At 43.0% G+C, this 20,758-nt stretch overlaps 3 protein-coding genes across 4 annotated transcripts in view; 1 reads left to right on the forward strand and 2 right to left on the reverse strand.

Annotated features, from left to right (window-relative positions):
- Positions 1 to 31: 31 nt before the first annotated feature.
- Positions 32 to 4,141, reverse strand: kcnj15 (potassium inwardly rectifying channel subfamily J member 15). The gene is made up of 2 exons (XM_062407066.1): positions 3,963 to 4,141; positions 32 to 2,229 (listed from the first exon to the last, which is right to left on the reverse strand). The coding sequence occupies exon 2, from the start codon at positions 2,159 to 2,161 to the stop codon at positions 1,139 to 1,141; it is 1,023 nt and encodes a 340-aa protein (XP_062263050.1). The 5' UTR covers positions 2,162 to 2,229; positions 3,963 to 4,141; the 3' UTR covers positions 32 to 1,138.
- A 1,075-nt stretch (positions 4,142 to 5,216) lies between these two features.
- smg8 (SMG8 nonsense mediated mRNA decay factor) lies at positions 5,217 to 12,890 on the reverse strand. Its single transcript, XM_062407065.1, has 5 exons — positions 12,254 to 12,890; positions 11,027 to 11,930; positions 10,578 to 10,723; positions 8,716 to 9,606; positions 5,217 to 7,726 (listed from the first exon to the last, which is right to left on the reverse strand). The coding sequence occupies exons 1-5, from the start codon at positions 12,875 to 12,877 to the stop codon at positions 7,514 to 7,516; spliced, it is 2,778 nt and encodes a 925-aa protein (XP_062263049.1). The 5' UTR covers positions 12,878 to 12,890; the 3' UTR covers positions 5,217 to 7,513.
- Positions 12,891 to 14,013: 1,123 nt separating this feature from the next.
- Positions 14,014 to 20,758, forward strand: part of ppm1e (protein phosphatase, Mg2+/Mn2+ dependent, 1E) — a 38,056-nt gene continuing 31,311 nt past the window's right edge. Inside the window, exons 1-2 of one of the 2 annotated variants that reach the window (XM_062406878.1) lie at positions 14,014 to 14,144; positions 14,278 to 14,471. In XM_062406878.1, coding sequence (XP_062262862.1) covers positions 14,287 to 14,471 — 185 coding nt within the window. In that variant the 5' untranslated portion in view covers positions 14,014 to 14,144; positions 14,278 to 14,286. Of the gene's footprint in view, positions 14,472 to 20,758 lie in introns of both variants that reach the window. The other variant, XM_062406879.1, reaches the window with a different exon arrangement.

Consider the following 20,758-nt stretch of genomic DNA (forward strand, 5'->3'; position numbering starts at 1 on the left):
TGTGTAGTAATGACATCTTGAAGCTGTTCAATCAATCAATCAATTACACTTTATTTGTATCTGCCATATTCACAAATCACTATTTGTCTCATCAGGCTTGACAAGGTGCGACATCCTCTGTTCCCTCAATAAGTAAAACCTATCAATAGGGGAAAAAACATAGAATCCTCAGAGAGAGCCACATGTGAGGATCCCTCTCCCGGGACAAACAGAAGTTGTTGTGTTAATTATCATAACGTTTCTTTCTTGATATTTTACAAACTTTCGATTCATATATGTGTTCATTTCAATTAATTTACATAAGATGATCTAATCATCAGGAGTGCAGCTTCAAGAGATGTCTTGTCAGGCTAATGTATTTTGAGAGATACATTAACCTACAGTACCTGTTGATTAACATGTCACTGCTCTGTCTCGGACCGTTGTTTTGTCCATATACAATCACCAACAGTCAACTCAAGCTGCCGTGTTGTCACAACAAGAGCTGGAAGAAAGCGTCCCTTAAATGGGTCTACTCCTTTACAGTGAGGGATCTGTTACTCGTGTTGGCATCAGGATCACAGGACACTTTTATTGAGTAAACATCAACTCAATGTATATAAAGTATGAAAAGTAAACTTACTCTTTTGCAGATTATATAACAAAACTCAAACATTATTACAGTTGCATTAAGGTAAAAGAACCATTTTACTGTTGTGATCATTCAGGTGAATTTACTTTGAGCACTATGCTGTTGGACTCTTTAGTCTATAACAAATTACATTTTAGAGTAAGAAAACATGTATTTTTTTATATAGAAAATCCTGTAGTACTTGTAACTATATTAGCAAGTGCAAGGAGAAAGTGGAATATCAGAAAATTGTACTTAATCAATTTGAGTAAAGATACTTAGTTACTTTCTTCCATTCATTGTTTCTACACAGGATGATTTCTGACTGGAGCGTATCCCAACATGCACTAAATAACATTTAATTCTGTTTAAATGAACATGACACTTTTTACTGAATGAAGAAACATTTATTTACAAAACAACTGAATTATTTCATTTCAAGAGAGTTATAGTATCGTTACAAGTTAAAGGTTTAATCAGTTTCTATACGATGTAACACATTTTTCCTCTTCATCCTCCATCCATCCTCTATTCTTTCTTATAGTCCTCCTCGAGCTTCAGCTTCTCTGAGTTGTTTTTGAGGAAGGCTGGGTCGTTGCTCGCTTGTACCTTGTCAAAAAAGTTGAAATCTGCCACGTAGCGCCCGCCTGTGGTGCCGAACAGCACTGGCTTGAACTCGTAGCCCCAGAGGATCTCCTGGGGAACGTAGGAGGTGCGGCTCTGACACGTGGCTGCCGTCGACTCCATCGTGGCATTGAGGGTGACCAGCAGCTCAAACACTCGCGTCTGGAGGTTTTCTGCGTTCAGGCCTGCCAACGGACTGCGCTCGTCCAGAATGTGGTAGAAAGTCAGTGGGAGGATGAGGAAAGGGCACTCTCCACTGGAGTCCATGTTGAACTCAACAGCGGTCTGGTAGACCTGCGTCTTCTCACCTTCCTCTGTCACATTTGAGTGGAGGAGCTTTCCTGTCAGCTGACACTGGATCAGGAGGCTCTTCCTCATGTTGGCCACTCTCACCATCAGACACAGCTTTCCTTGGTGCTGGCAGATCACCGCCAACTGGCTGAACTTGATGGTCTCTGCTCGCTTCTTAGGCCGAGCCAGTTTGGCCAGAAAGGCGCCTGTGACGAAGATCTCAGCCAGGCCGGTGATGACGAGCTGAGCCACCAGAGTGAAGATGGCCAGGGGACATTCCTCATTGATGTAACGATATCCATAGCCGATGGTGGTCTGTGATTCCAGCGAGAAGAGGAAGGCTCCGGTCAGCGTCTGCACCTTCTCCACACAGTGCGTGTGGTTGTCTGGTAAATTCCCCTCCAGGTCTCCGTTGCCCATTCCAATGAAGTAGAAGATGACCCCAAAGATGAACCAAGTAATGACGAAGGTGGAGGCAAACAGAGTGATTTTGTAGCGCCACTTCATGTCCACCACAGTGGTCCAGATGTCGTGCAGGTAAAGCTTGACCATGCCCTCCACATTGTCAATCCGCACATTATTGTGGCCGTCCTTGTCCACAATCCTCCGCTGGACCGCTGCTGTCCTGTGGTTCATGTTGCTCTGGGTTGATTCAAAGTGATGGTGTCTCCTGAGGGTTTATTGTCGCATCGCCAAGGGAAGCACTGACAAAAGACCAGAAAATACATATTATTTCAACTATGGCCTCATTATTTCTACACAAAACATCCCAGCTATATTTATCTTTAGCTAGAAATCTGTCTCGAAGGTTTTGTTCATAGTTTTGTTCTTTTGTTTCTCAATCAGAATCACATTTAAAACCACTTCTGAATGTGGCCTGGCTCTGATCACGTGTCACCCTTTTAATCAATCTGGAAATACCAAAGCATGGATTTATGCAGGCAGTCTGAACAAGGCCTTTATATTCTGGCCTGTGCCTCAGTACAATGGAGGTGGATGAAATTGAATATGTGGCCCTGGCATGGTTAACTTGTCTTTCCAGTTGCAGTGTCATGGTTACTCTGGATAAACCACAGGTCGCACTTTGAACACTTTACTGTAAAACTTCCTTCTACCAGCAGAGTAAACTGTTCTGGCTGAGTCCTCTTGATTTGACGGTGAATCTTTCTGAAGGCTTTTCAAATGTATATCGTAAAGGCTGTGATTAGCATAAATCTGTTGAGACAGTGACACAGGACCTGAACACATAAAACCAACAATCACTAATGGTTACATACCACTACAGGTAAGTCAATGTTGAATGGACAGTTTTTACAGCTTTTAATCATTAATAAACTGGAGGAGCCGGGGATCCAACTCTCACTTTCTGGGTTGTGGACGACCCTCTCTACCTCCAGAGCAACAGCCGATGCAACAGACATGAAAATACATTTTGATCTCTTGTCCACTGAGAAGCTCAATGGGAGCAGCTGCATGGAAAAGTCTGCGGACCTGTCAATCAACCTGCTCATCAGAAAAAACCCCAGCTGTGCTCTGCACCGGTACAACATGTCATGAGCTGTAAACTTTAAGGAACAGCTCATCACTATAAGAAACTAAACTCTTGCTGAGAGTTAGAGGAGAGGATCAATAACACTCTAATATGAGTCCTGGCTAAAAAAAGTCAACCGACCAGCACCTGTACTTAACACTACATGTTGTTGAAAAACAGCCTTTTTCTTCTGGATTTTCATCTTCCACCATTTTCATTTTTTCCTTAAACCAGCTGATGTTTGGAAATGGGCGGGGCTCACCTTCATCACATGTTTATACTGGACCTGGGGTAGTGAAAACTGAAAAGACCCTCCCCTGCTCTGCCCTGAACCACAACCCTTTCTGACACCTCCCTCCCTTCAAACTAATGTGTGCACAGTCCTTGATACTTGTTCAATTGAAAAAAATACCATCAGTAAACAAATAATGTTTTTTTTTCTTTTGAGGTCCTGAAATGTTAACACGAGATGTTATTAAAGACAAAAATCTAGTACATTGAATTTGAAAAAGAACTAGAGGGCAATTGCAAATTTTCACTGAATGGAAATGCTCCTCTAGAATATAAGCACTACATAAATGTGAGTTTATTTGTTCTCAATTGTTCCCATAAGTGTAAAACACAGAAAAACTGGTATGTTCCTTTAAAATTGCTCAAGATTTTTCCTCTCAGTGTTCGACACAACAAAATATCAAATGACGATTTAAAATATACAGATTTCATGAACAGAATATTTCACAGAATTGTATATACGGAAAAAAATAACCATGTCTGCGTAGCATTGTGCCATTACTGCTAAGTTGAAAGTTAACCTTGTAGTAAACCATTGAACGAGCCTGCAGGACAACTTCTGTCCCGCAAAATAATCATTGAACACTGGATAAATCTGACGCGTATTATACTCACATCCCGTCGTGCTGTCTGTAAAGTAGCAGGCGTGTGGGTTCAGTTGTCTCAGGGTCACACTCGATTCATCTGTAAGACGAAGCTGCCACAGAACACGCAGTCCAGTGTCTTCTTTCTCCTATTGTCCCGGGTTGTGAATGTGAACTTTGGCACAGTGGTAAAACAGAAATGAGACACAAAGCCGAGCTGTAAACTCTGATCCACATGGGGGCTGGCTTTTATTCCTCCGCCTCCTCCACCTGTACACAGGTAGGAGCAACACACCGAACACTTGGAAGTTTGTTATGCTCCTTTTATGGTTGTTGTTGATTGACACACATACCCAGATTTACTGCTGCCGCTGCCCAACACTTGGCTGAAGGGCATTTTCTTTTTCTAGGGTCAATTCTTTGGTGTCACTACAAATAAATGGTGGTCTGACTAAATTCCAGCATGAAGAAGAAACGTGTGTGTGTGTGTGTTTGTGTTTGTGTGTATATATAGATGTTTATCTGATGTTTCAGTCTATTTGTTGAATATGTTAACGATTAAATGTTTAGTTTCCAGTCACAAAGACATTAAAAGCTGGACTTTGGCAGCATTCTCAAATTTCCTGACCCATGAGGCGGCCAATCAAAGAGCTGGGAGCAGATTAACTGTCACTTCATATTGTAAAGATCATCTGAAGAGTGAATTGATGTGAATATTCCAAATAAGAATAAAGCAAGGTGCTTAGAGAACATAGAGTGATGAATTTAAACAATTTAACTGTTATAACAGTAACAGTGCTGGAAACATTGAACAGACGTTCAATGCTCGTTTGACTCTATGACCTTGGATCACGCACCTTAGATTTATTATTAACCTTATTGTTATTACCCACATTCCTAAAGGCTAGGTGTGTGTGTATGTGTGTGTGTGTGTGTGTGTGTGTGTGCGTGTTACTATTGTATAAGACTACCAGTTGATTTCCTGGTTCCTTCTTGTTATGAAAATTCTGAAAAACTGTGTTTACAATGACAGCAAAAAGCTGATAACACTGAGAGACAGAAGGAAAACATTAGACTCTACATTCACATCTCGCCTGAAAGACGGAACTACAAGGGGAGGAGAGTTTTAAAAAGATGGATGAACTTCACACTTTCACTTATTATATTAACCCTAGCAAAATATCTGACAGAGAGCAATAGACTATGGTGAAATCGATAAAAGTGCCCCTGTTTGGGGTAATTTTGCTGCCTGGTGGGTGAAATAAAGGTACAAGCTGAGAAAACATTGAGTTTACAACCTGCACTTGTATATTAAGTGGTTATTTCCTTAATAAATTGTCTTCTAATACTGAAAGAACAAGAGAAAGACAACAGTAGTGGATGTAAACTCTGATAATTTCTTTTCAGCAGTTCTTATGGCCACAGATATTACACAAGGTTCAATTTAAGTGTCTCTGGAGTGAGCCTCCTGAAGGTATTCCAAAAGACTCTGGTCACATTAGGTTTAAACTTAATAATTAACTGTTTTCAAGTCAACACATTTTTAAGCCAGCTCAGGGATTGTAAAGAAAATGTTTTTGGGATTATGTGACAAACAATTGTACTGAGCTGCCCAGCATGTTATCCGTCATTATCTCATGTGGACTGAAATATAATACACAGTCCCTCATGAGCCATCTCTCTGTTGTGAGGCCTCGCTCTTTAGATTTAAAAGGGTCATTTGTCTCCATCAAGGGAAGAGGAGGAGACTTAATCATGATGAAGGAGCCCAACCCCACCTAGTGAACAAAATGCTGAATGCAGGCCTCTTTCTATTTTAGGCCGGTATCACTTTGAGTATTGATCCAAGTGTGTGGTTTCATTACTTCATTTGAGTCAATAAAAATGATTTTCAAATATTACAAATTAGAGCGAGAGTTTATACTTTGTTCACATTAGTGTTTACCTCAACATCACTGAGAAGATATCACATAACAATGTAACACAGAGTATTTACCTACGCCAAGGTCCGACAGTCCCCTTATAAAACCACATTCCAAATTATTATCTGCACCGACTCATAACTATCAATCCCCAAAACAAGCCTTTAGTTTTTTTATCAAGACCCATAAATTATTCTCTGAGAAACAAGTTAAACTGTTGAAAAAAGACATTCATGGCTCCGCACAAGATCTACCAGCTTTTCCCCCCGACCCAACAGGTTCGTGAAAATCGGTCCACAACCAAACAAACGCAGTTGAAAACAAACTCCCTGGCGACGATAGTGACTGACACAGATTGACCTCGTTAATTTTATTTACAAAAAAAAAAATCGACATGTTCCACTCCAGTATCCTGTAATCTGGCATGTTAAAAGTCTTCAATGTCGCAATTTTTGAGTTGTGGACATATTCGGATTCTGCACATGAAGCAGAAAGCACTCCAGCCTCAGCCTTAATGGCTTCTCAGTTTTCTTCTGCTGACCTCGGTTCATCAGACCCGACTCTGTAAACTGCGACATATGCAAAGTTCTGTGACATAAGATACAAGTTACTGGTTTACAAACACTCAGATTGGACCCAAGAGAAAGAATTAGAATAATGCCATGGTCATAATTGTGCCTAAGTGCCAAGAGTTCAGTAAAACTGTTGGTCATGAGGTTCTCAAAATCAATACGGTCAATTCTGTGGAGACTGAACGTTCACAGCTCATTTAATGAGAATACAGAAATAAGTTTACGAGACCCTTTGGGGAGATGTTTATCTAATGATGGAGCAAAACAGAAGATCTCACCAGGGGATGTCACCAGCAGACCCTGCAACGGGCAGAAAGACAATTAAAATGTCTCAACCTGTGTGAGCAGTAGGGGTGTGCAATAACAGGAAAACATGCGATATCGATAATGTTGGTCAATATTGTGATTATGTCTAAATAAACATACAACAGTCCCTGGCTATGGACGCAGAGACCACGCACAGCTCCATAGCCGGGAGAAGGCACATAGCCTGGTCAAAGTGCCACCAGGTCTGGAGTAGACACCAGGGAGCCATGCACAGCTCCACTAAGACCACTTACAGCTTGAATGTGAGTCTTTTCTTACATGTTTTGGCTGTAGAAATTAATTTGTAACAATCTTTAGCAGCTCTGTGAATAATTTACTACTCCTCTGTGTCTCTATAATTCGCGTTATGTGCCGCTCCGACTGCGTCAAACCAAATGGAGCGCTCCCCACCACCTCCTCCACCTCCATTCATTTAATAAGTTCATAAAGTCTGTGGTTTTTACCCAGACTGAGTTTTCACATGTGCTCGATCACACTGTTTGTTTGTGAGAGAGTGTGTGTGTGAGTGTGTGTGAGAGAGAGGACAAAATCAAGGGAGCAACTGATGAATGCGCTGCTCTGAAGAAAGATTTAACTCATTAATAGAATAATTGATCATTACGTGATGATCAGTGTTGATACTGTGGCGACAAACAAATACATTTTTAAACTGCAGCAAGTCAGAGATGCCAGCGTCGCTCCGTCAAGTCTCTGTTTTCTCTCTTTTCTCTTCTTATTATCTTCTTCCGACAATGATTCACTGAGAGGTGAAGTCTTTCAGGTTACTGTGGTGGCGGGTTAGCAGTGGTCGCCTTCAGGATGCCTCGCAGCACCTTGTAGTTGTTGAGAGGCTGGTTTTCTTTGGGTGGGTAGCAGGGGCCGTGATCTGTTGCGTAGGAATATGGGAACCGCAGCACCCACAGACTGTCGGAGGGCAACACTATCTCCGTCTGCTCTGGATGGAAAACTGGGCAGGGAGGGAGACCGGGCTGCACCTGAAAACACAGTCATATAAGGATTAATGTGATATTTACATTAAATTAATTCTGTTGAAACTAAAAGGTAACATTTATATTTTACTACCAAATATGTGAATGAGTCTAACCTCACAGAGAGTTAAGATATTACTAACCTTGAGAAACCACATTTAAATTCACTAGATCCAGCTTTTTGCTTGTATCTAAAATGCACCAAACACACTCTGGTAAATCAGGTATATTCACTCCCCGAAATATACTTTGAATCATGAATTAATCTGTAAGGAACAAAATGTTGAAAAACATCCCATCTCTCAACTGAAAATAATTATTGTATTCGCTCCAAAATTTAATTGATTATTTGCTAACCCATAGCGAATCCTTCCATCATGTTTTAAGGTAATCCATCTAGTAGTTTTGCTAAATCCTGCTAATAAACAAACAAACGTTGAAAAAAAAATAACCTTCTTGGCAGAGGTAGGAAAAAGTATGTGTGTTATATTTGTCTTGAAATGTATTCGGATTTTCATTCTTTTGTTCTTGTCCACAGTGAAAACATCGTTCAACAATTCACAGTGTAGGTTGGAGAAAGTATGTGAAGCCTGAGGCCAATGACACGAGCAACAGCATATTTGAGTTGGAAGTTTGCAAAACTGGAGTTAGATCAAGGAAGGCAGATTAGAGGTTTGGGATAGAGCTGCGCTGACTTAAACACAGAAACATTTGGATTTTGCTGTTCACAAGAAGCACAACACATGAAAACAGATCTCAGTGGAGGTGTGGATTTGCAGGAAGCTGGGGAGGGTAACTTAGTCATCTCAAAGCAATAAATATAAATAGGGATGATTTTTTTTACTAATGGCTTGTCTCCATAAAAATGTGCGCCCACCTAAGATGACTCCAAAAGCACAAAGCACACAGATCAGTGAGGTTAAACTGAGGCCCAGAGTTGTAGCTAAAGGCTTTAAGAGATACTCGGAGCTGGACTTGTGTGTTTGGTTGTTTACCTGTGGGTTGAGTGTAACCTCCAGCGGAGCATCAGGCACCACAATAAAAAGGCGAGCCAGCTGGGCGTAGTGAGACTTCAGGCCGCGGCCCTGGGAAGGCGAAGGGATGTATAACGGCATGTCAGTATTGAGCACCCTGGTGGCGGGATCTTTGGCGCCCCCTGGCCCCAGCACCTTCACTATCTTATCAGGCCCGGAGCTAATGAAGCGTCTTCCCCTGCTGTCCTCATACTCGAACCCCACGAACGCTCGAGCCATATCATCCCTCCTGCGACTCCTACCCAGACCTCCAGTGCTCCCTCGCTTTCCCACCAGGGTCTTGTTAGGGGCTGGCCACGAAGAGGTGTTTCCATCCAAAGACTCCGTCAGTCCCGTATCCTCCTCTGACCGGGAGCGAATGACCAAGTCCCACGGCAAGAGGAAGGAGGAGCCGGGGAGGAAGCCCGGCTGTTCCAGACCTGTGTGGCAGTTGTAGGACTTTGCTGTTCCCAGTTTGACCAGGGACCAGCTGGAGAACTTGGGTAGCAGACCCTTTGAGCAACCTGAGTGCATCATACCAGGGAGGTACTCCACAGTGGAAGGCTGTCGGTCTACCAGGCTCGGCCTCTTCGGCTGAACTTGGGTTTCGGCTCCGTCTCCTTCACCATAGGTACCCAGACTGTCCGAGGACTGTCCGAGACTGAGGGCCAGGCTGAGGCTGGTGTCTGCGGGCGTGTGACTCTGTCTAGTGCTCGGCTCCTGCTCCTTCACCTTCTCAGCCTCACCAGACTCCGAGGGCTCTACTGGCAGTTGCTGAGCCTGGTTCGGAGCTGGGGCTGCGTCAGGAGTGCTGGGCTGGAATACTGGGAACTCGATCCTCTCCAGCTTTCCACAGCATTTCTCATCCAAAATCTATTCAGGGAGAGCGGAGTTAGAGAATGTGAGTAATGAATATGTGAAAAAAACAACAACTAATATTTGAGATAGAGCTGAGCAATATAACAATATCTATTCTACTAGAAATATGTCAACTGTTTATAAGGTTAGTATCACTTAAGAGGAAAGTTTCACTTTTTTTAAATCTTACATCTTTACATTGCGAGCATTCTTGGTCTCATTTATTCATCATCTGCACTGGCCCCAGAGAGATCCCTTCTTATATCAATTACAATACAAGTGACTGTAAACAAATGCACAGGCCAGTTTCTGTATAAGAATTCATGAGGCTTTGCCACACTGAGTAAGACAAATGAAGAGGGTAACTCCAAATGGTACAGTCTTCTCATTCCATAAAGTCTTTCAATTTCCCCACCACTTTGGCTCAGCACCAACAACTCTATGTTGAAACAAAAGGAGAAATGGACACTAAAAGAACTGCAACTGATTTTTTTGGTAAACTCAGACAGTTGAAGCCAAATATTAACTACAGCTCAACTGAGGAAATAACTGTTTCGCACAAAACAAAGACTGTCCCCCATCAAACTGATATCATCTCATACAGGATCTTTTTGTGACCACAAAAATAGAAGAAATGATAACAATGATAAAAATCTAAAGAATATGAATCTCCCAATCCTGTTCACATAAACATTGTATGTTAATGAATGTATTACTTCTTCTGAATGCATCTTATTTTTACTTCTTGTAGAACAGCAAATTTCCAGGATTATAGGACTAATAAAGGATCTTCTTATCTTATATTCATTTTCAAATAAAAACATTTCAGCACTTTGTTTACTGACAACTTCTCCAGGAAGTGCAGTAACAAAAACACCACAGTATTAGCACCATCAGAGCCGCGAGTGTGAAATGTGACAACCAGCTGAGAGAAGCTGCTCGGCCGTGGATCTCAGACCCTCAGGGAGCACAGTGTGAATCCTCACCTGGAAGAAGTCATAATTGGCACCCTGGACGTCAAACGGATCCTCACGAGGAGCCTGTTTCCTGCCACAGTTACAGGAGCTGGTGGAGCGCCCCCTGCTGTTGTGGTTCAGTATGGGGGGGTTGTGATCAATATCTGGCTTCTCTCCTGTAGAAATAAACATTCGATTTCAGGCATCGGATATTGGTTTGTATACAAATACATGCCTGTAAATTAACAAATAAAAAACATATATTTTGTGAATGGTTCAACTATCACACTCTGTTATCTATGGTTTCATTAAGTGCAATGTTTGTCGTAAGAAGTTGACAGTTATTATAAACTACATTGGAGATCCCAGTGTGCAGATAAATAAGTTATTCTATTATACACCCTGTATATCACCAGTTTCAGACATCGTTAGCTCCGATGCTGTGTAGCAGAGAACAGAAAGAAGTGGGGCATGTTCACCTGGCTGAGGCAGTAGGTGGAACTTGTGAACACAGTGCTGGTCAGTCAGGCTTCGCTCCTCACACAGCTGGTGGCCGTTGCTCCAGAACTTGTAGCAGTCCTCATGAAGCTGCAGAGCGTAGCGCTGAAACGCCACGCCGCGAGCGTGCTGGCTGTACACCCGCAGAGCCTGTGCCAGCTGGTTTTTGTGCACTGTAGTGGTGTAATTATGGGGAAGGTTGGACTGGTAAGCGCTGTGAGCCAGTGGCAGGGCTTTCTGACACCTGATCTCAGAAAACTTTGTGTCAGCTTCGAGAAAACCCTCCAAAACCTTCAGCTGGCCTTGCACTTTCGTAGATAGTTCAGCCATTTCTTCTTCTGTGGTGCTAATAAGGACATGGTGGAGTCTGGAGGCCACCTGGACCCACTTGGAGTAGGTCGGCAGCTCAAAGTGCGAAGGCTGTGGGTTGCGACCGACACTGTCATCGAAGCCTTTCTTGGTCAGCACGAGCTCTACATGCTGCCAGAGGAACTCCTTCAAGCTACAGTCCGTCAGCTGAGCGCCCAGCGGCGCGATGCCCGAGTCCGTGCTGAAGCTGGCCTGCCGAGCCGAACGTCGCATCTGCTGATAACGCCTCGGCCCTCTCACCACCGTGGGGGTTTCTTGCTCACACAAGATGCAGTTTGACCGCAGCTGAGCAAGCAACGTTCCCACAGGGTCCTCTTCCGTGGCTGGTATCACATACACAAATGCTTGGTTGGCGGGCACGGTGAACAAACAGTTGCTACTTTGGTTTGTCAACACTCTGCTTTTACGGAAGATGCGATAAATCTGGTCCTCCAGTGCATGCTGCAGCCTCCTCCTGGGAGAGTGCTTTTTGGGTTTGTCTGGGTTTCCTCCAGACTCCGAACCATTGGCAGAAACCTTTGGAAAAACAAGGATGTGTCATTTAAACTCATGATACAAACATACATAAGAACACAATACAACCTAAAACATACTGCACAATCGTCCATACAGTGATCCTATAGGGCAATTTTAATTACTTTATAGTTTGCAGTGTATTACAATAATTCCTAATGATACAATGGATCAAATAAAAGTGAACTGGATAAACTATATAAAATTAAATAACATACAATAACAACCTGCAGTTAAAAATCTGTCATTTTCTCACTCTATGCTATATAAAATTGAATAATAATATGTGCAATGCATTATTGCATCATGATAATGAAAAAGGAGACCTTCAGGGTTCCGTTCATCTGGAAGACGAAGAGCAGGCGCGGAGGACAGGGCCGACAGTTCAGCTTCCACTCCTTGGACACCGGACAATCTTTGATGGCAGCTCTGATCATGGGCAGCACCTTCTGTCGCACGGCGTCCAGGGCTCGGAAGAAGCGGTCGTAGGTCACGTCGAAGGTCTGGTTGGGATGGACGAGCAGGAGTACGTGGCACACGGAGAACATGTAGAGCAGGTGGAGGCAGTGCTGCCTCTCCAGGCCTTTCCAGAAGTCATGGGCGTCGGAGTGTCCGGCGCCGGCACTGAGAGTCTGACAGGCCCGCAGCAGCTGTCGGCTGTCGCAGACAGAGGAGAGCAGCAGGTACAGCACCCGGTCCTCCTGGTTGTAGAAAGCCTGGATGTGGCTGTCCGCGGTGCCGCCATCCTCCGGGCCGCCAAATAGCGCGAAGAGGTGTTTATCCGCCAGAGTGTTGACCAGAGACTCCTTCAGCGGCGCGAGCTGCATGTTGCTTTTACCGAAAATACCGACAACACACAAGCCTTCCTCCCGGTACAAAGCGTCCTCGACGAGCTCTGACTGGAGCAGCGCCCCGATACTCACAGGTTCAGCCATGTTGGCCTCTCTCATGTTGAGAAACAGACAGGGGAATGAAAATAACGACGCAACCACTTCCGGGGTCGTCCCGCTAAAATGTCCGAGTAGATGCAACATATGCGTTCCGCTCCTGTGTCAGCTACATTATCACCATAGATTATAACATTATTAACACTCAGTGGTGTTTCTATCAAATACATTGGACAATTCTCTTTTTTATTTCACGGGAAATTAACAAGTCCACTCTGTAAATAATATAAATCAAATAGAGTAGGTGAGTATCATCAGCTTGAAAGTTAGATTGTATTGTTTTGTAATGTAGCATATTTACAGTATCAAAATTGAAAGTACTCACAACCGAAGGAATGTGATTTATTATTATTTATTTTTTTACTATTCATTTTACTGAGCAATTCATGTATAAGTATAATTTAACAGCTGTAACCGATGGAGACAATTTTACATAGTTTGTAAAATCTGTAATGCACGATTGCCCTGAAGTGCAAATCACAACAGCAAAATGGAACACACAAAAAATCACAACATACAAAAACACAACTGCAAAAGAAAGATAGCATGACACCAAATCACAACACGTAGACAGTGTGCCCATCCAACCAGGGACGAGCCTCATTGATAGCAGGTACTTACCTTTTCTGATAGGAGTAGATTTCATTGTGCTTTGTGATTTGTCGTTGTGTTTTCTAAGTTGCTGTTCTGTTGTCGTTTTGTGTTCCTATTAACTGTGATGTTTTTTGATTGTGTTTTCTATTTTGCTTTTGTGCCTCTGTTATTGGTTGTTGTGTTTTTTCTTATGTTTTGTGTGAAGTGATTTTCTGCTGTGATTTGTACTACAGGACCACCATAGTTATATACGAATGAATAATATTTGAGCTCATAATGCTCTACATTCAATTACTTTAGCATTACACATCTTTAACAACGATGTAAATAATATTATAAAAATAATAGATGTGAGTTACTCCTGGAATACACGAGTAAAAGGTTTCTATTAAAGACTCATTAATGAAACCACCTTCAAACCCTCTCCAGAAGGTCTCGGACGCCTGACGACACGAGTTTGCGTGCGCGCTCTTGAGCTCTCTCCGACGTCACTGCCCTCTGATCGTGCGAAATCCCCGATAACGCGACGCGCGCCCCCGCTTAGCTGTGAATGGGGACCGAGTCCGGCTTGTGACAGCTCCTCCTCGGCGGTGAAGCCTCAGACACATCGCTCCTGCCCGTCCAGCCCGGTCCTCCGCTCCCAGACTCACCGGCAGTCCACGGCCCAGCTCCTCCGGTACAGAGCACGTTCACTGTGGTAGTGTGGCACTGGCACTCCTGTAGTTGGGTTAGTGCACCGACTCGTGTCTTCTCAGCCCGGTAAGTTAGCGGAGCCATACTGACGGACGGAGCTGTCTCTATCTGTCCAGGAATGAGAAATGATGGCCGGCTCTTCAGCAGAGGAGAAGACCTTCCGACGGTTCCTGGAGCTCTTCCTCCGGGAGATGAGGATGCCGCTGCAGGAGAGCGACCCGGTGCCGATGCGCCCTTTGTCGGACCAGGTGTCTGAGGACGAGGTGGAGGGGGAATGTCTCGACCTGTGTCTCCAGCACCTCTACAAATAGTTAAGTGTACACTTTCTCTCACGGCATGCTGTGGTGTTTGTTGCGTTTCTAACGTGAAATCGACAAGGAAAAAGGGCAGTGAAGTTGTCATGCTGTGTTTGATAGAGGTGTGTGTGTGTGTGAGTGTGGAGGTGAGCGGGCTTCGACCCTGGCTGGGTCAGATAAGCCGGGATGCTCGCTTGGCCGCCCGGGTACCTTCCTCATGCCCTGATGGGTGTCACCAGCCCATTGTTTAAGTGTCTTTGCTTCAATTGGGAAATGAAAGCTAAAGCAGAAGTTACAAGCGCATCAGTTCTGCTTCTAACAGCACGGCCGTGTTATGCTGCATTGTATTATAAAGCCTCCCTGTGTGCGTGCGTTTGTGTGTGTGTGTGTGTGTGTGTGTGTGTGTGTGTGTGGTTGTGTGCGTGTGTATCTGTTCTATGTTTTAAAGTGCCATAAATTGACGCCATCGCTGACAGAGCTGTAGATCCACAAAAGGTGAACCCCTGGTTTTGCGTAACAGCTCGACGTCATCGTGGTGTAGGAGGGGGAGGAAGCCATCGCCATCACTGCTGAGCGCATCTTCAGGCAGTCTAAAAATAACCATCCCCGGTTACGTTATTAGCCTCCATCGTCAGACTGATCGGTACACCGTGAAATCCAAGACACACACTGAATTGTCCCAGATTTCAAAGTGTTGCAACCTGGAAACATATCACACGATGACTCAAACCTGCACAGGACATGTTTTACATCTCCCACACACTGCAGAGGAAAGACAGAGGATGCATGTTCACAACCATGTTCAGAGATCTGACAGAGAAAGGATTCATATCGTGCATTATTCATGATTTGAGTCACTGAATTAAATTCCTCAGAATCCAGCGATTCAAGACAGGGGCAAACTTAGCAGACGCATTTGCACTGAGATCTGATTCTAAAGCTGCGGAGAGAGAGCTCTGCCCTGAGCCGTCTGCTGCCTGGCCTGGTTTTAAATCCAAAATAGGTGCAGAAACTGTGCTGGGGAGAACATGGTGGAAGGATTCATCTAGGGCACGAAAAGTGGCAGGGAGACTGTTACTCGAAATCACGTCTGAAAAAGACTTCACCGGACCTGATGGGCACACATGTACAGTATATGGCACTTAACCTGTGAGAAGGTCAGGATGCACTCCAGCAGTGATGGAGAGCCCATGTGTCGGTGGCAGGTATAAGACCACAGACTCGAGCCAGTCTCATATTGCTGAAAGAAAGAGTTTAGTTCTACAGGCGCTGATTATCCACTTATATCTTATTCGCTTAAATTCATCTAACTCTCGGAAGGACTCTAGGGAAGAAACTGAAAATATTTCACAAAATGTCAAAATATTAATTTGAGTGGGGATTTTTTTCAAATAGAATAAGTAAAATAATCTTTTAGGTTTAAGGAGTAGTTCTCTATTTAGTTAAAAAACTCATCTTTTCATACAAAACCACAGATGATAAGATCTATATCATTGTGGAAGTGGAATCCAAATACATGTCTTCAATCCACAAACATGTGATGGTATGACGACTGGTTGTTGCAAGATTTTAGTGGACATCTCAACAAATTGGTGTGTGATGCCTAGTGTCCTCCTTATGATGCTGAAAGCCAGAGTTATCCCAGTCAATTAAATGGAATCGGTCCAGTTCGGCTTTGTGAAACGGCCAAATGCACCAAAATAGCCTCAGCCTGCTTTGTATCACATCCCTCTGTCTGTCTTTTTCTGGCCGAGGTAGTGACTTATTTGACTTGTTGAAGTAGATGAATCACTTGTTGGCTCCTCACCGTGTGACAGAGGATCCTAGGAGACCGTACGGACCAGAAGCTCCCTTTTAGAGTTTAAATGTACATGAATATGCTCAGTCTGTTGTTCAGATTAAGAGTTCATTTGTTGAGCAAATGGCCAAAAGTGTAAATATTTATAAAGGTCTTATATGTCAAATATGTAGTATACCTGCCTCTTGTTTGTTATGAGCAAAGGTGTGTTAGTTTCTGTACTTGTTTTTGTTACCTCTGTAGGACCTCTTCCTGCATAAACACTGACCTTGTCGGGACCAGCAGACCTTATGGGGACCCAGGTCCTGATGAAGTAAAATGGCATTTCTGAGGTCTGTGGGTCCTGGTTAGGTCGTCCTCAACATATGGAAGTCGATGCAAAGTCGTATCACCGATAACTGTGCTTGTGTGTGTTTGTGTGTGGGCGGCAGCAATCACGATGCTGGGCTCACATCATGTCAGCAATGGAAGACATCGCCCACTGGCCCTGCCCCAGTACTTTTAATTGTTACCTACAGAGAATCTTCACGGGAATGGGCTTCTTCTTCTTTCTGCATCTTCTTCATTGTCTGATTGTCGCGTCACATCAGAAAATATTTTTTTTCTGTATAATGTAAAGGACTTGTTGGAACATTTCCTGTTGTTAACCTGACTGTAATATTAAATGGACAAACGCAATCACAAACATACACATGTTCAAGATTACACAGCTCATCTTGAACATTTGTGTGCGTGTGAGGTTTGTTGCCTATGAGCTGCGTCAGTATTTAAATGGAGTCGAACATGCAGCCTCGAACTCAGATCAGGTATCAACTTTCTCTCAGAGCTGACACACGATCTAATGTATCAATTATGCTTCCATTAACGTTGCCTGTTGCCAGTGAAAGCCGTGCCCTCTGTTCATGTGGGAAACTGTGCACACGACGAGGTCTGATCTGCATCTTTGTTTGACACGTCTTTACATTGTATACGTCAGTTGCTATAGTAACAACCCAGGAGTCCTTGCACCATGTAATAATGGTGTTCTGTAGTCGGCGTGAACTCAGCAGCAGCAGCAGCAGCAACTGCAGGAGCAGCCATGGTTTAGACAGACTTCTTTATATGTGTCAGGTTGATAACTGTGCTCTAGATAACTCCAGGACCGATGCAAGCAGAAAACTGCGTTATTTTGCTTCTTTTTTATTCTCAATAAAGTTGACAAAGAAAACATCTGATACCTTTATATTTATACTGAAATTTCATCAGAGAATTTACACGGTGGTAAAACCCCTCTCTTTAATCTTTTCATCTTATTTGTAAAATAAATGAAAAGGACATATGGGTAAGAAATCAGTCAAATACACAGGGCTGGGTCTCATCAGATACGTTTTTAAATTGCAAATGAGACTTGTATTAATTACCTTCATTATTGAGTAATCTATAAAATGTTCCCAAATAAAAGATTGTTGTATGAAAAAGTATCCTTCAATTTAAAATCAAATGAGTGAAAAGGCTTAATTCTCACTTATTGTTGATCAAAATCCTTGTTTTCCAAGACAAATCCTCACAAATGAGAACCTAGAACTTTTGTTTGTGATTCATTTGTTGTTTCGATTAACTTATTGATTAATTAGCTGAGCTAGTAAGATGTGAAATACAAATTTCAGAACTGATTTAAATACTTGGGAAATTAGGTATATCAGTAACAATATTCTTCCCTTTATTTATCAAAAGTTTTGGTATTTACATAGATACAGTAGACAGGATAAACTTGTTATGATTGTGCAGTTAAACCATAATTAGGTTTGTCTTCCTGCTGTGACTGGAACCGATGCTTAGAGCGATGAGAATGGAGCAAAACTGTAATTTTTTCCATTTAGCTGGAAAAACAAAACTACCAGATTAATGAGGCTAGAAAGATCTAGGATAGAAGTTTGTGCTCGTTGCTCTGACCCCCAGGCCAGCAGGGCAGCTACACAGAAACATTATCATTCATTTGGAGTCAATTTTCAGTCCACAGAATTATTGTAAGTACAACGTTAACCCTCTTTTAGCTGCGTCACGATCCTGAGCTGTTAAAGCCCCACTAGTCCCTCACAGTGTCTGATGTTTGGTGCCGAGCAGGTAGTGCACAATGGGTGTTTATAGCCTTTTCCTCTGTGAAAAGCTGTCTGCTGTAGCTGGAAATTATGATTTTCTTTCCCAGTTCCAATACATCAACTTTGTGTATCTGCCGATAAAGAGAACTGATGCGATCAGTGTTTTTCCCCAAGGTGAATTCTGGAGACTCGTAAATGTGGTGCTGGTAAAAATGGTTCAGAAGCCTGAATGGGACGGATGCAAATGAAATGAAAAAGAGGAGCCACACATGTAGAAGACACAGAGGAAGACATCAATTTGGCGACCAGTGGCTACACCAGTGTCAATGTTATGTAAACAAAAACCCTGTCCTTGACGTTCTTTGTACGTGAAAGAAAAACTCTGGGAAATGTAAAAACAAACAATTATAAGATTAGGATTTGTGTTTCTTTAAATCACTTACCAATTAAAATAACAAGTTAACAAGATTATCAATATGACCAGACGTGACAGTTTTTCGATACTAGGTACCATGGACACATTTTCTTTAGTTAAATACCGAGTGCAAATTAAACTTGGCAGTGAACACACTAGTTGCAGATAATCCAAAATAAAACATTGATCTCTGGACGCCAGTTTAAGGGGTATTAGTTGAATCAGGTTTTATAGATGATGCTGTGAGAACCTGCAGACACCAGGGTCTTAGTGGCTCATGGACGAGAACTTTTCCTGCAGTTCTTCAAACAGACTGACGGAATGAGTGTGTGTGTGTGTAGGTGTGCATGGTGGACAGCGTCCGACATGGTTGTCTACTGTAGCTGTAGCCGTGAGTGTAATGATAGTCGGAGGCAGCAGCGCTGGTGATTCATCCCAACGTGTCATTAGTTTGTCTCTGGGTTGAACAGCTAATAATAGACTTCTGCTAGGAGAGAGAACCCCTCTGTGTGCGAGTGTGTGTTAATAGGGGGTGGGTGAAGCACTTGGTGTGTTAGAACGAGTTTGGGTGTGTGGCCAGAGCGTGTGTGAGTGTGCGTTAAAATTATGCCAGTTAGGTTCTAATAAATTTTCCTCCAGGCAGCTGGGACTCACATTTTAAAACAACAGGATGCGGCTTTGAGTGTCAGCATCCTCGGAGGGCTTACTCTGAAGTACTCCATGACTTAAAATTATTATAAACGTTAAATTATAAATGACGCTTCTGTGTGAATAAAACAAGAAGACACATGCTTGCATCTGGGTTGTGGTGAGATGTACACGAGCCGCCTTCCTCTGATTTCAAAGTGAGTAGGTTTTGATCATTTAAATCATAATCCAGTAACTCCTGCAGGGTTTAATTAGCTTCTCCACTCAGGACTTTCTGTGGATGCTGTACAGAGGCAGTATGTAAATGTTATTTGTTTCCACGAGTCCTAACTTCAAACTAGCGCTTCCACATGAAGTGTTAATCGTAACTCACCCAGACATCTGTGCTCTGTAAATGTGTTCACTTCCACTCTCAGGTTTTTCTCCTCTGACAGGCGACAAAAGGAAGAGTGGTAATAAGTGAGTGGAGGAACAGGAGGAACGAGGAGGCTTCCGTGCAAGTGCCTGGTTTTGATGAGTGCTGAAATGAAGTGACCTTCACAGCCACCGGATATCAACTAATTTGAATGCCTATGTGAGGTTTTGGCATTAGACAGCAGCGCCTTGAAATATCATCAAGCAACCATAGAGAAACATATTTTCACAAGAGTATTTTCTTTTCATCCTTTGTGAACACAGAGTATAACTTCCCGCCTGGGTTGTTTTGAGCACTGTCACCTCATAACAGGAAGGTACATGTCGGACAATCTTGTCTGAGGCACATGTTCCCTGCGTTTGGGTCGGCAGTCCGGCTTCCTGCCACAGTATAAAGGCTTGCAGTTTGGGGTCATGTTAGATTGACAGTAGGTGTGAATGTGAGTGTGAATTTGTATCTGTATGTAGGCGACGTGTCAAGGGTGTACCTGCCTCTCGCCCAATGTCAGCTGGTATTGGCTCCAACCCCTCTGCGACCCTCAAAAGAAGCAGCAGTATGAATGTCATCCCCTCCAGTAGAGTTTAGAGCCTTGGGAATTTTGCCATGAAGATTTGAAGCTGTTTAGGAGTATTTTTTTTTTTTTCTGTAAATCCTTATTTTACTTTCAACAAATTCCTGTTTGCCCTGTATCGATACAAGAGTGAAACATTTCAGGTCATTTCAGATTTGTTTTTACACCACAAAGGCTCAGGAGACATAAGAAGTAATTGTTCATTAATAATCATCAAACCTGACATAACAATCCTGTAGTTGATATTATATTAAGAACAGTTCTTGCACTACATTAACTTGATACACCCGATATACACAAAACGAGTAATTATAGTCATTTCTTACTGACATCCTCATCGTTTCAGTGATGAGGAATCATTTTCTGATAAATTGAA

Source organism: Platichthys flesus, chromosome 15 (genome assembly GCF_949316205.1).
Source record: "Platichthys flesus chromosome 15, fPlaFle2.1, whole genome shotgun sequence".
Lineage (NCBI taxonomy): Eukaryota > Metazoa > Chordata > Actinopteri > Pleuronectiformes > Pleuronectidae > Platichthys > Platichthys flesus.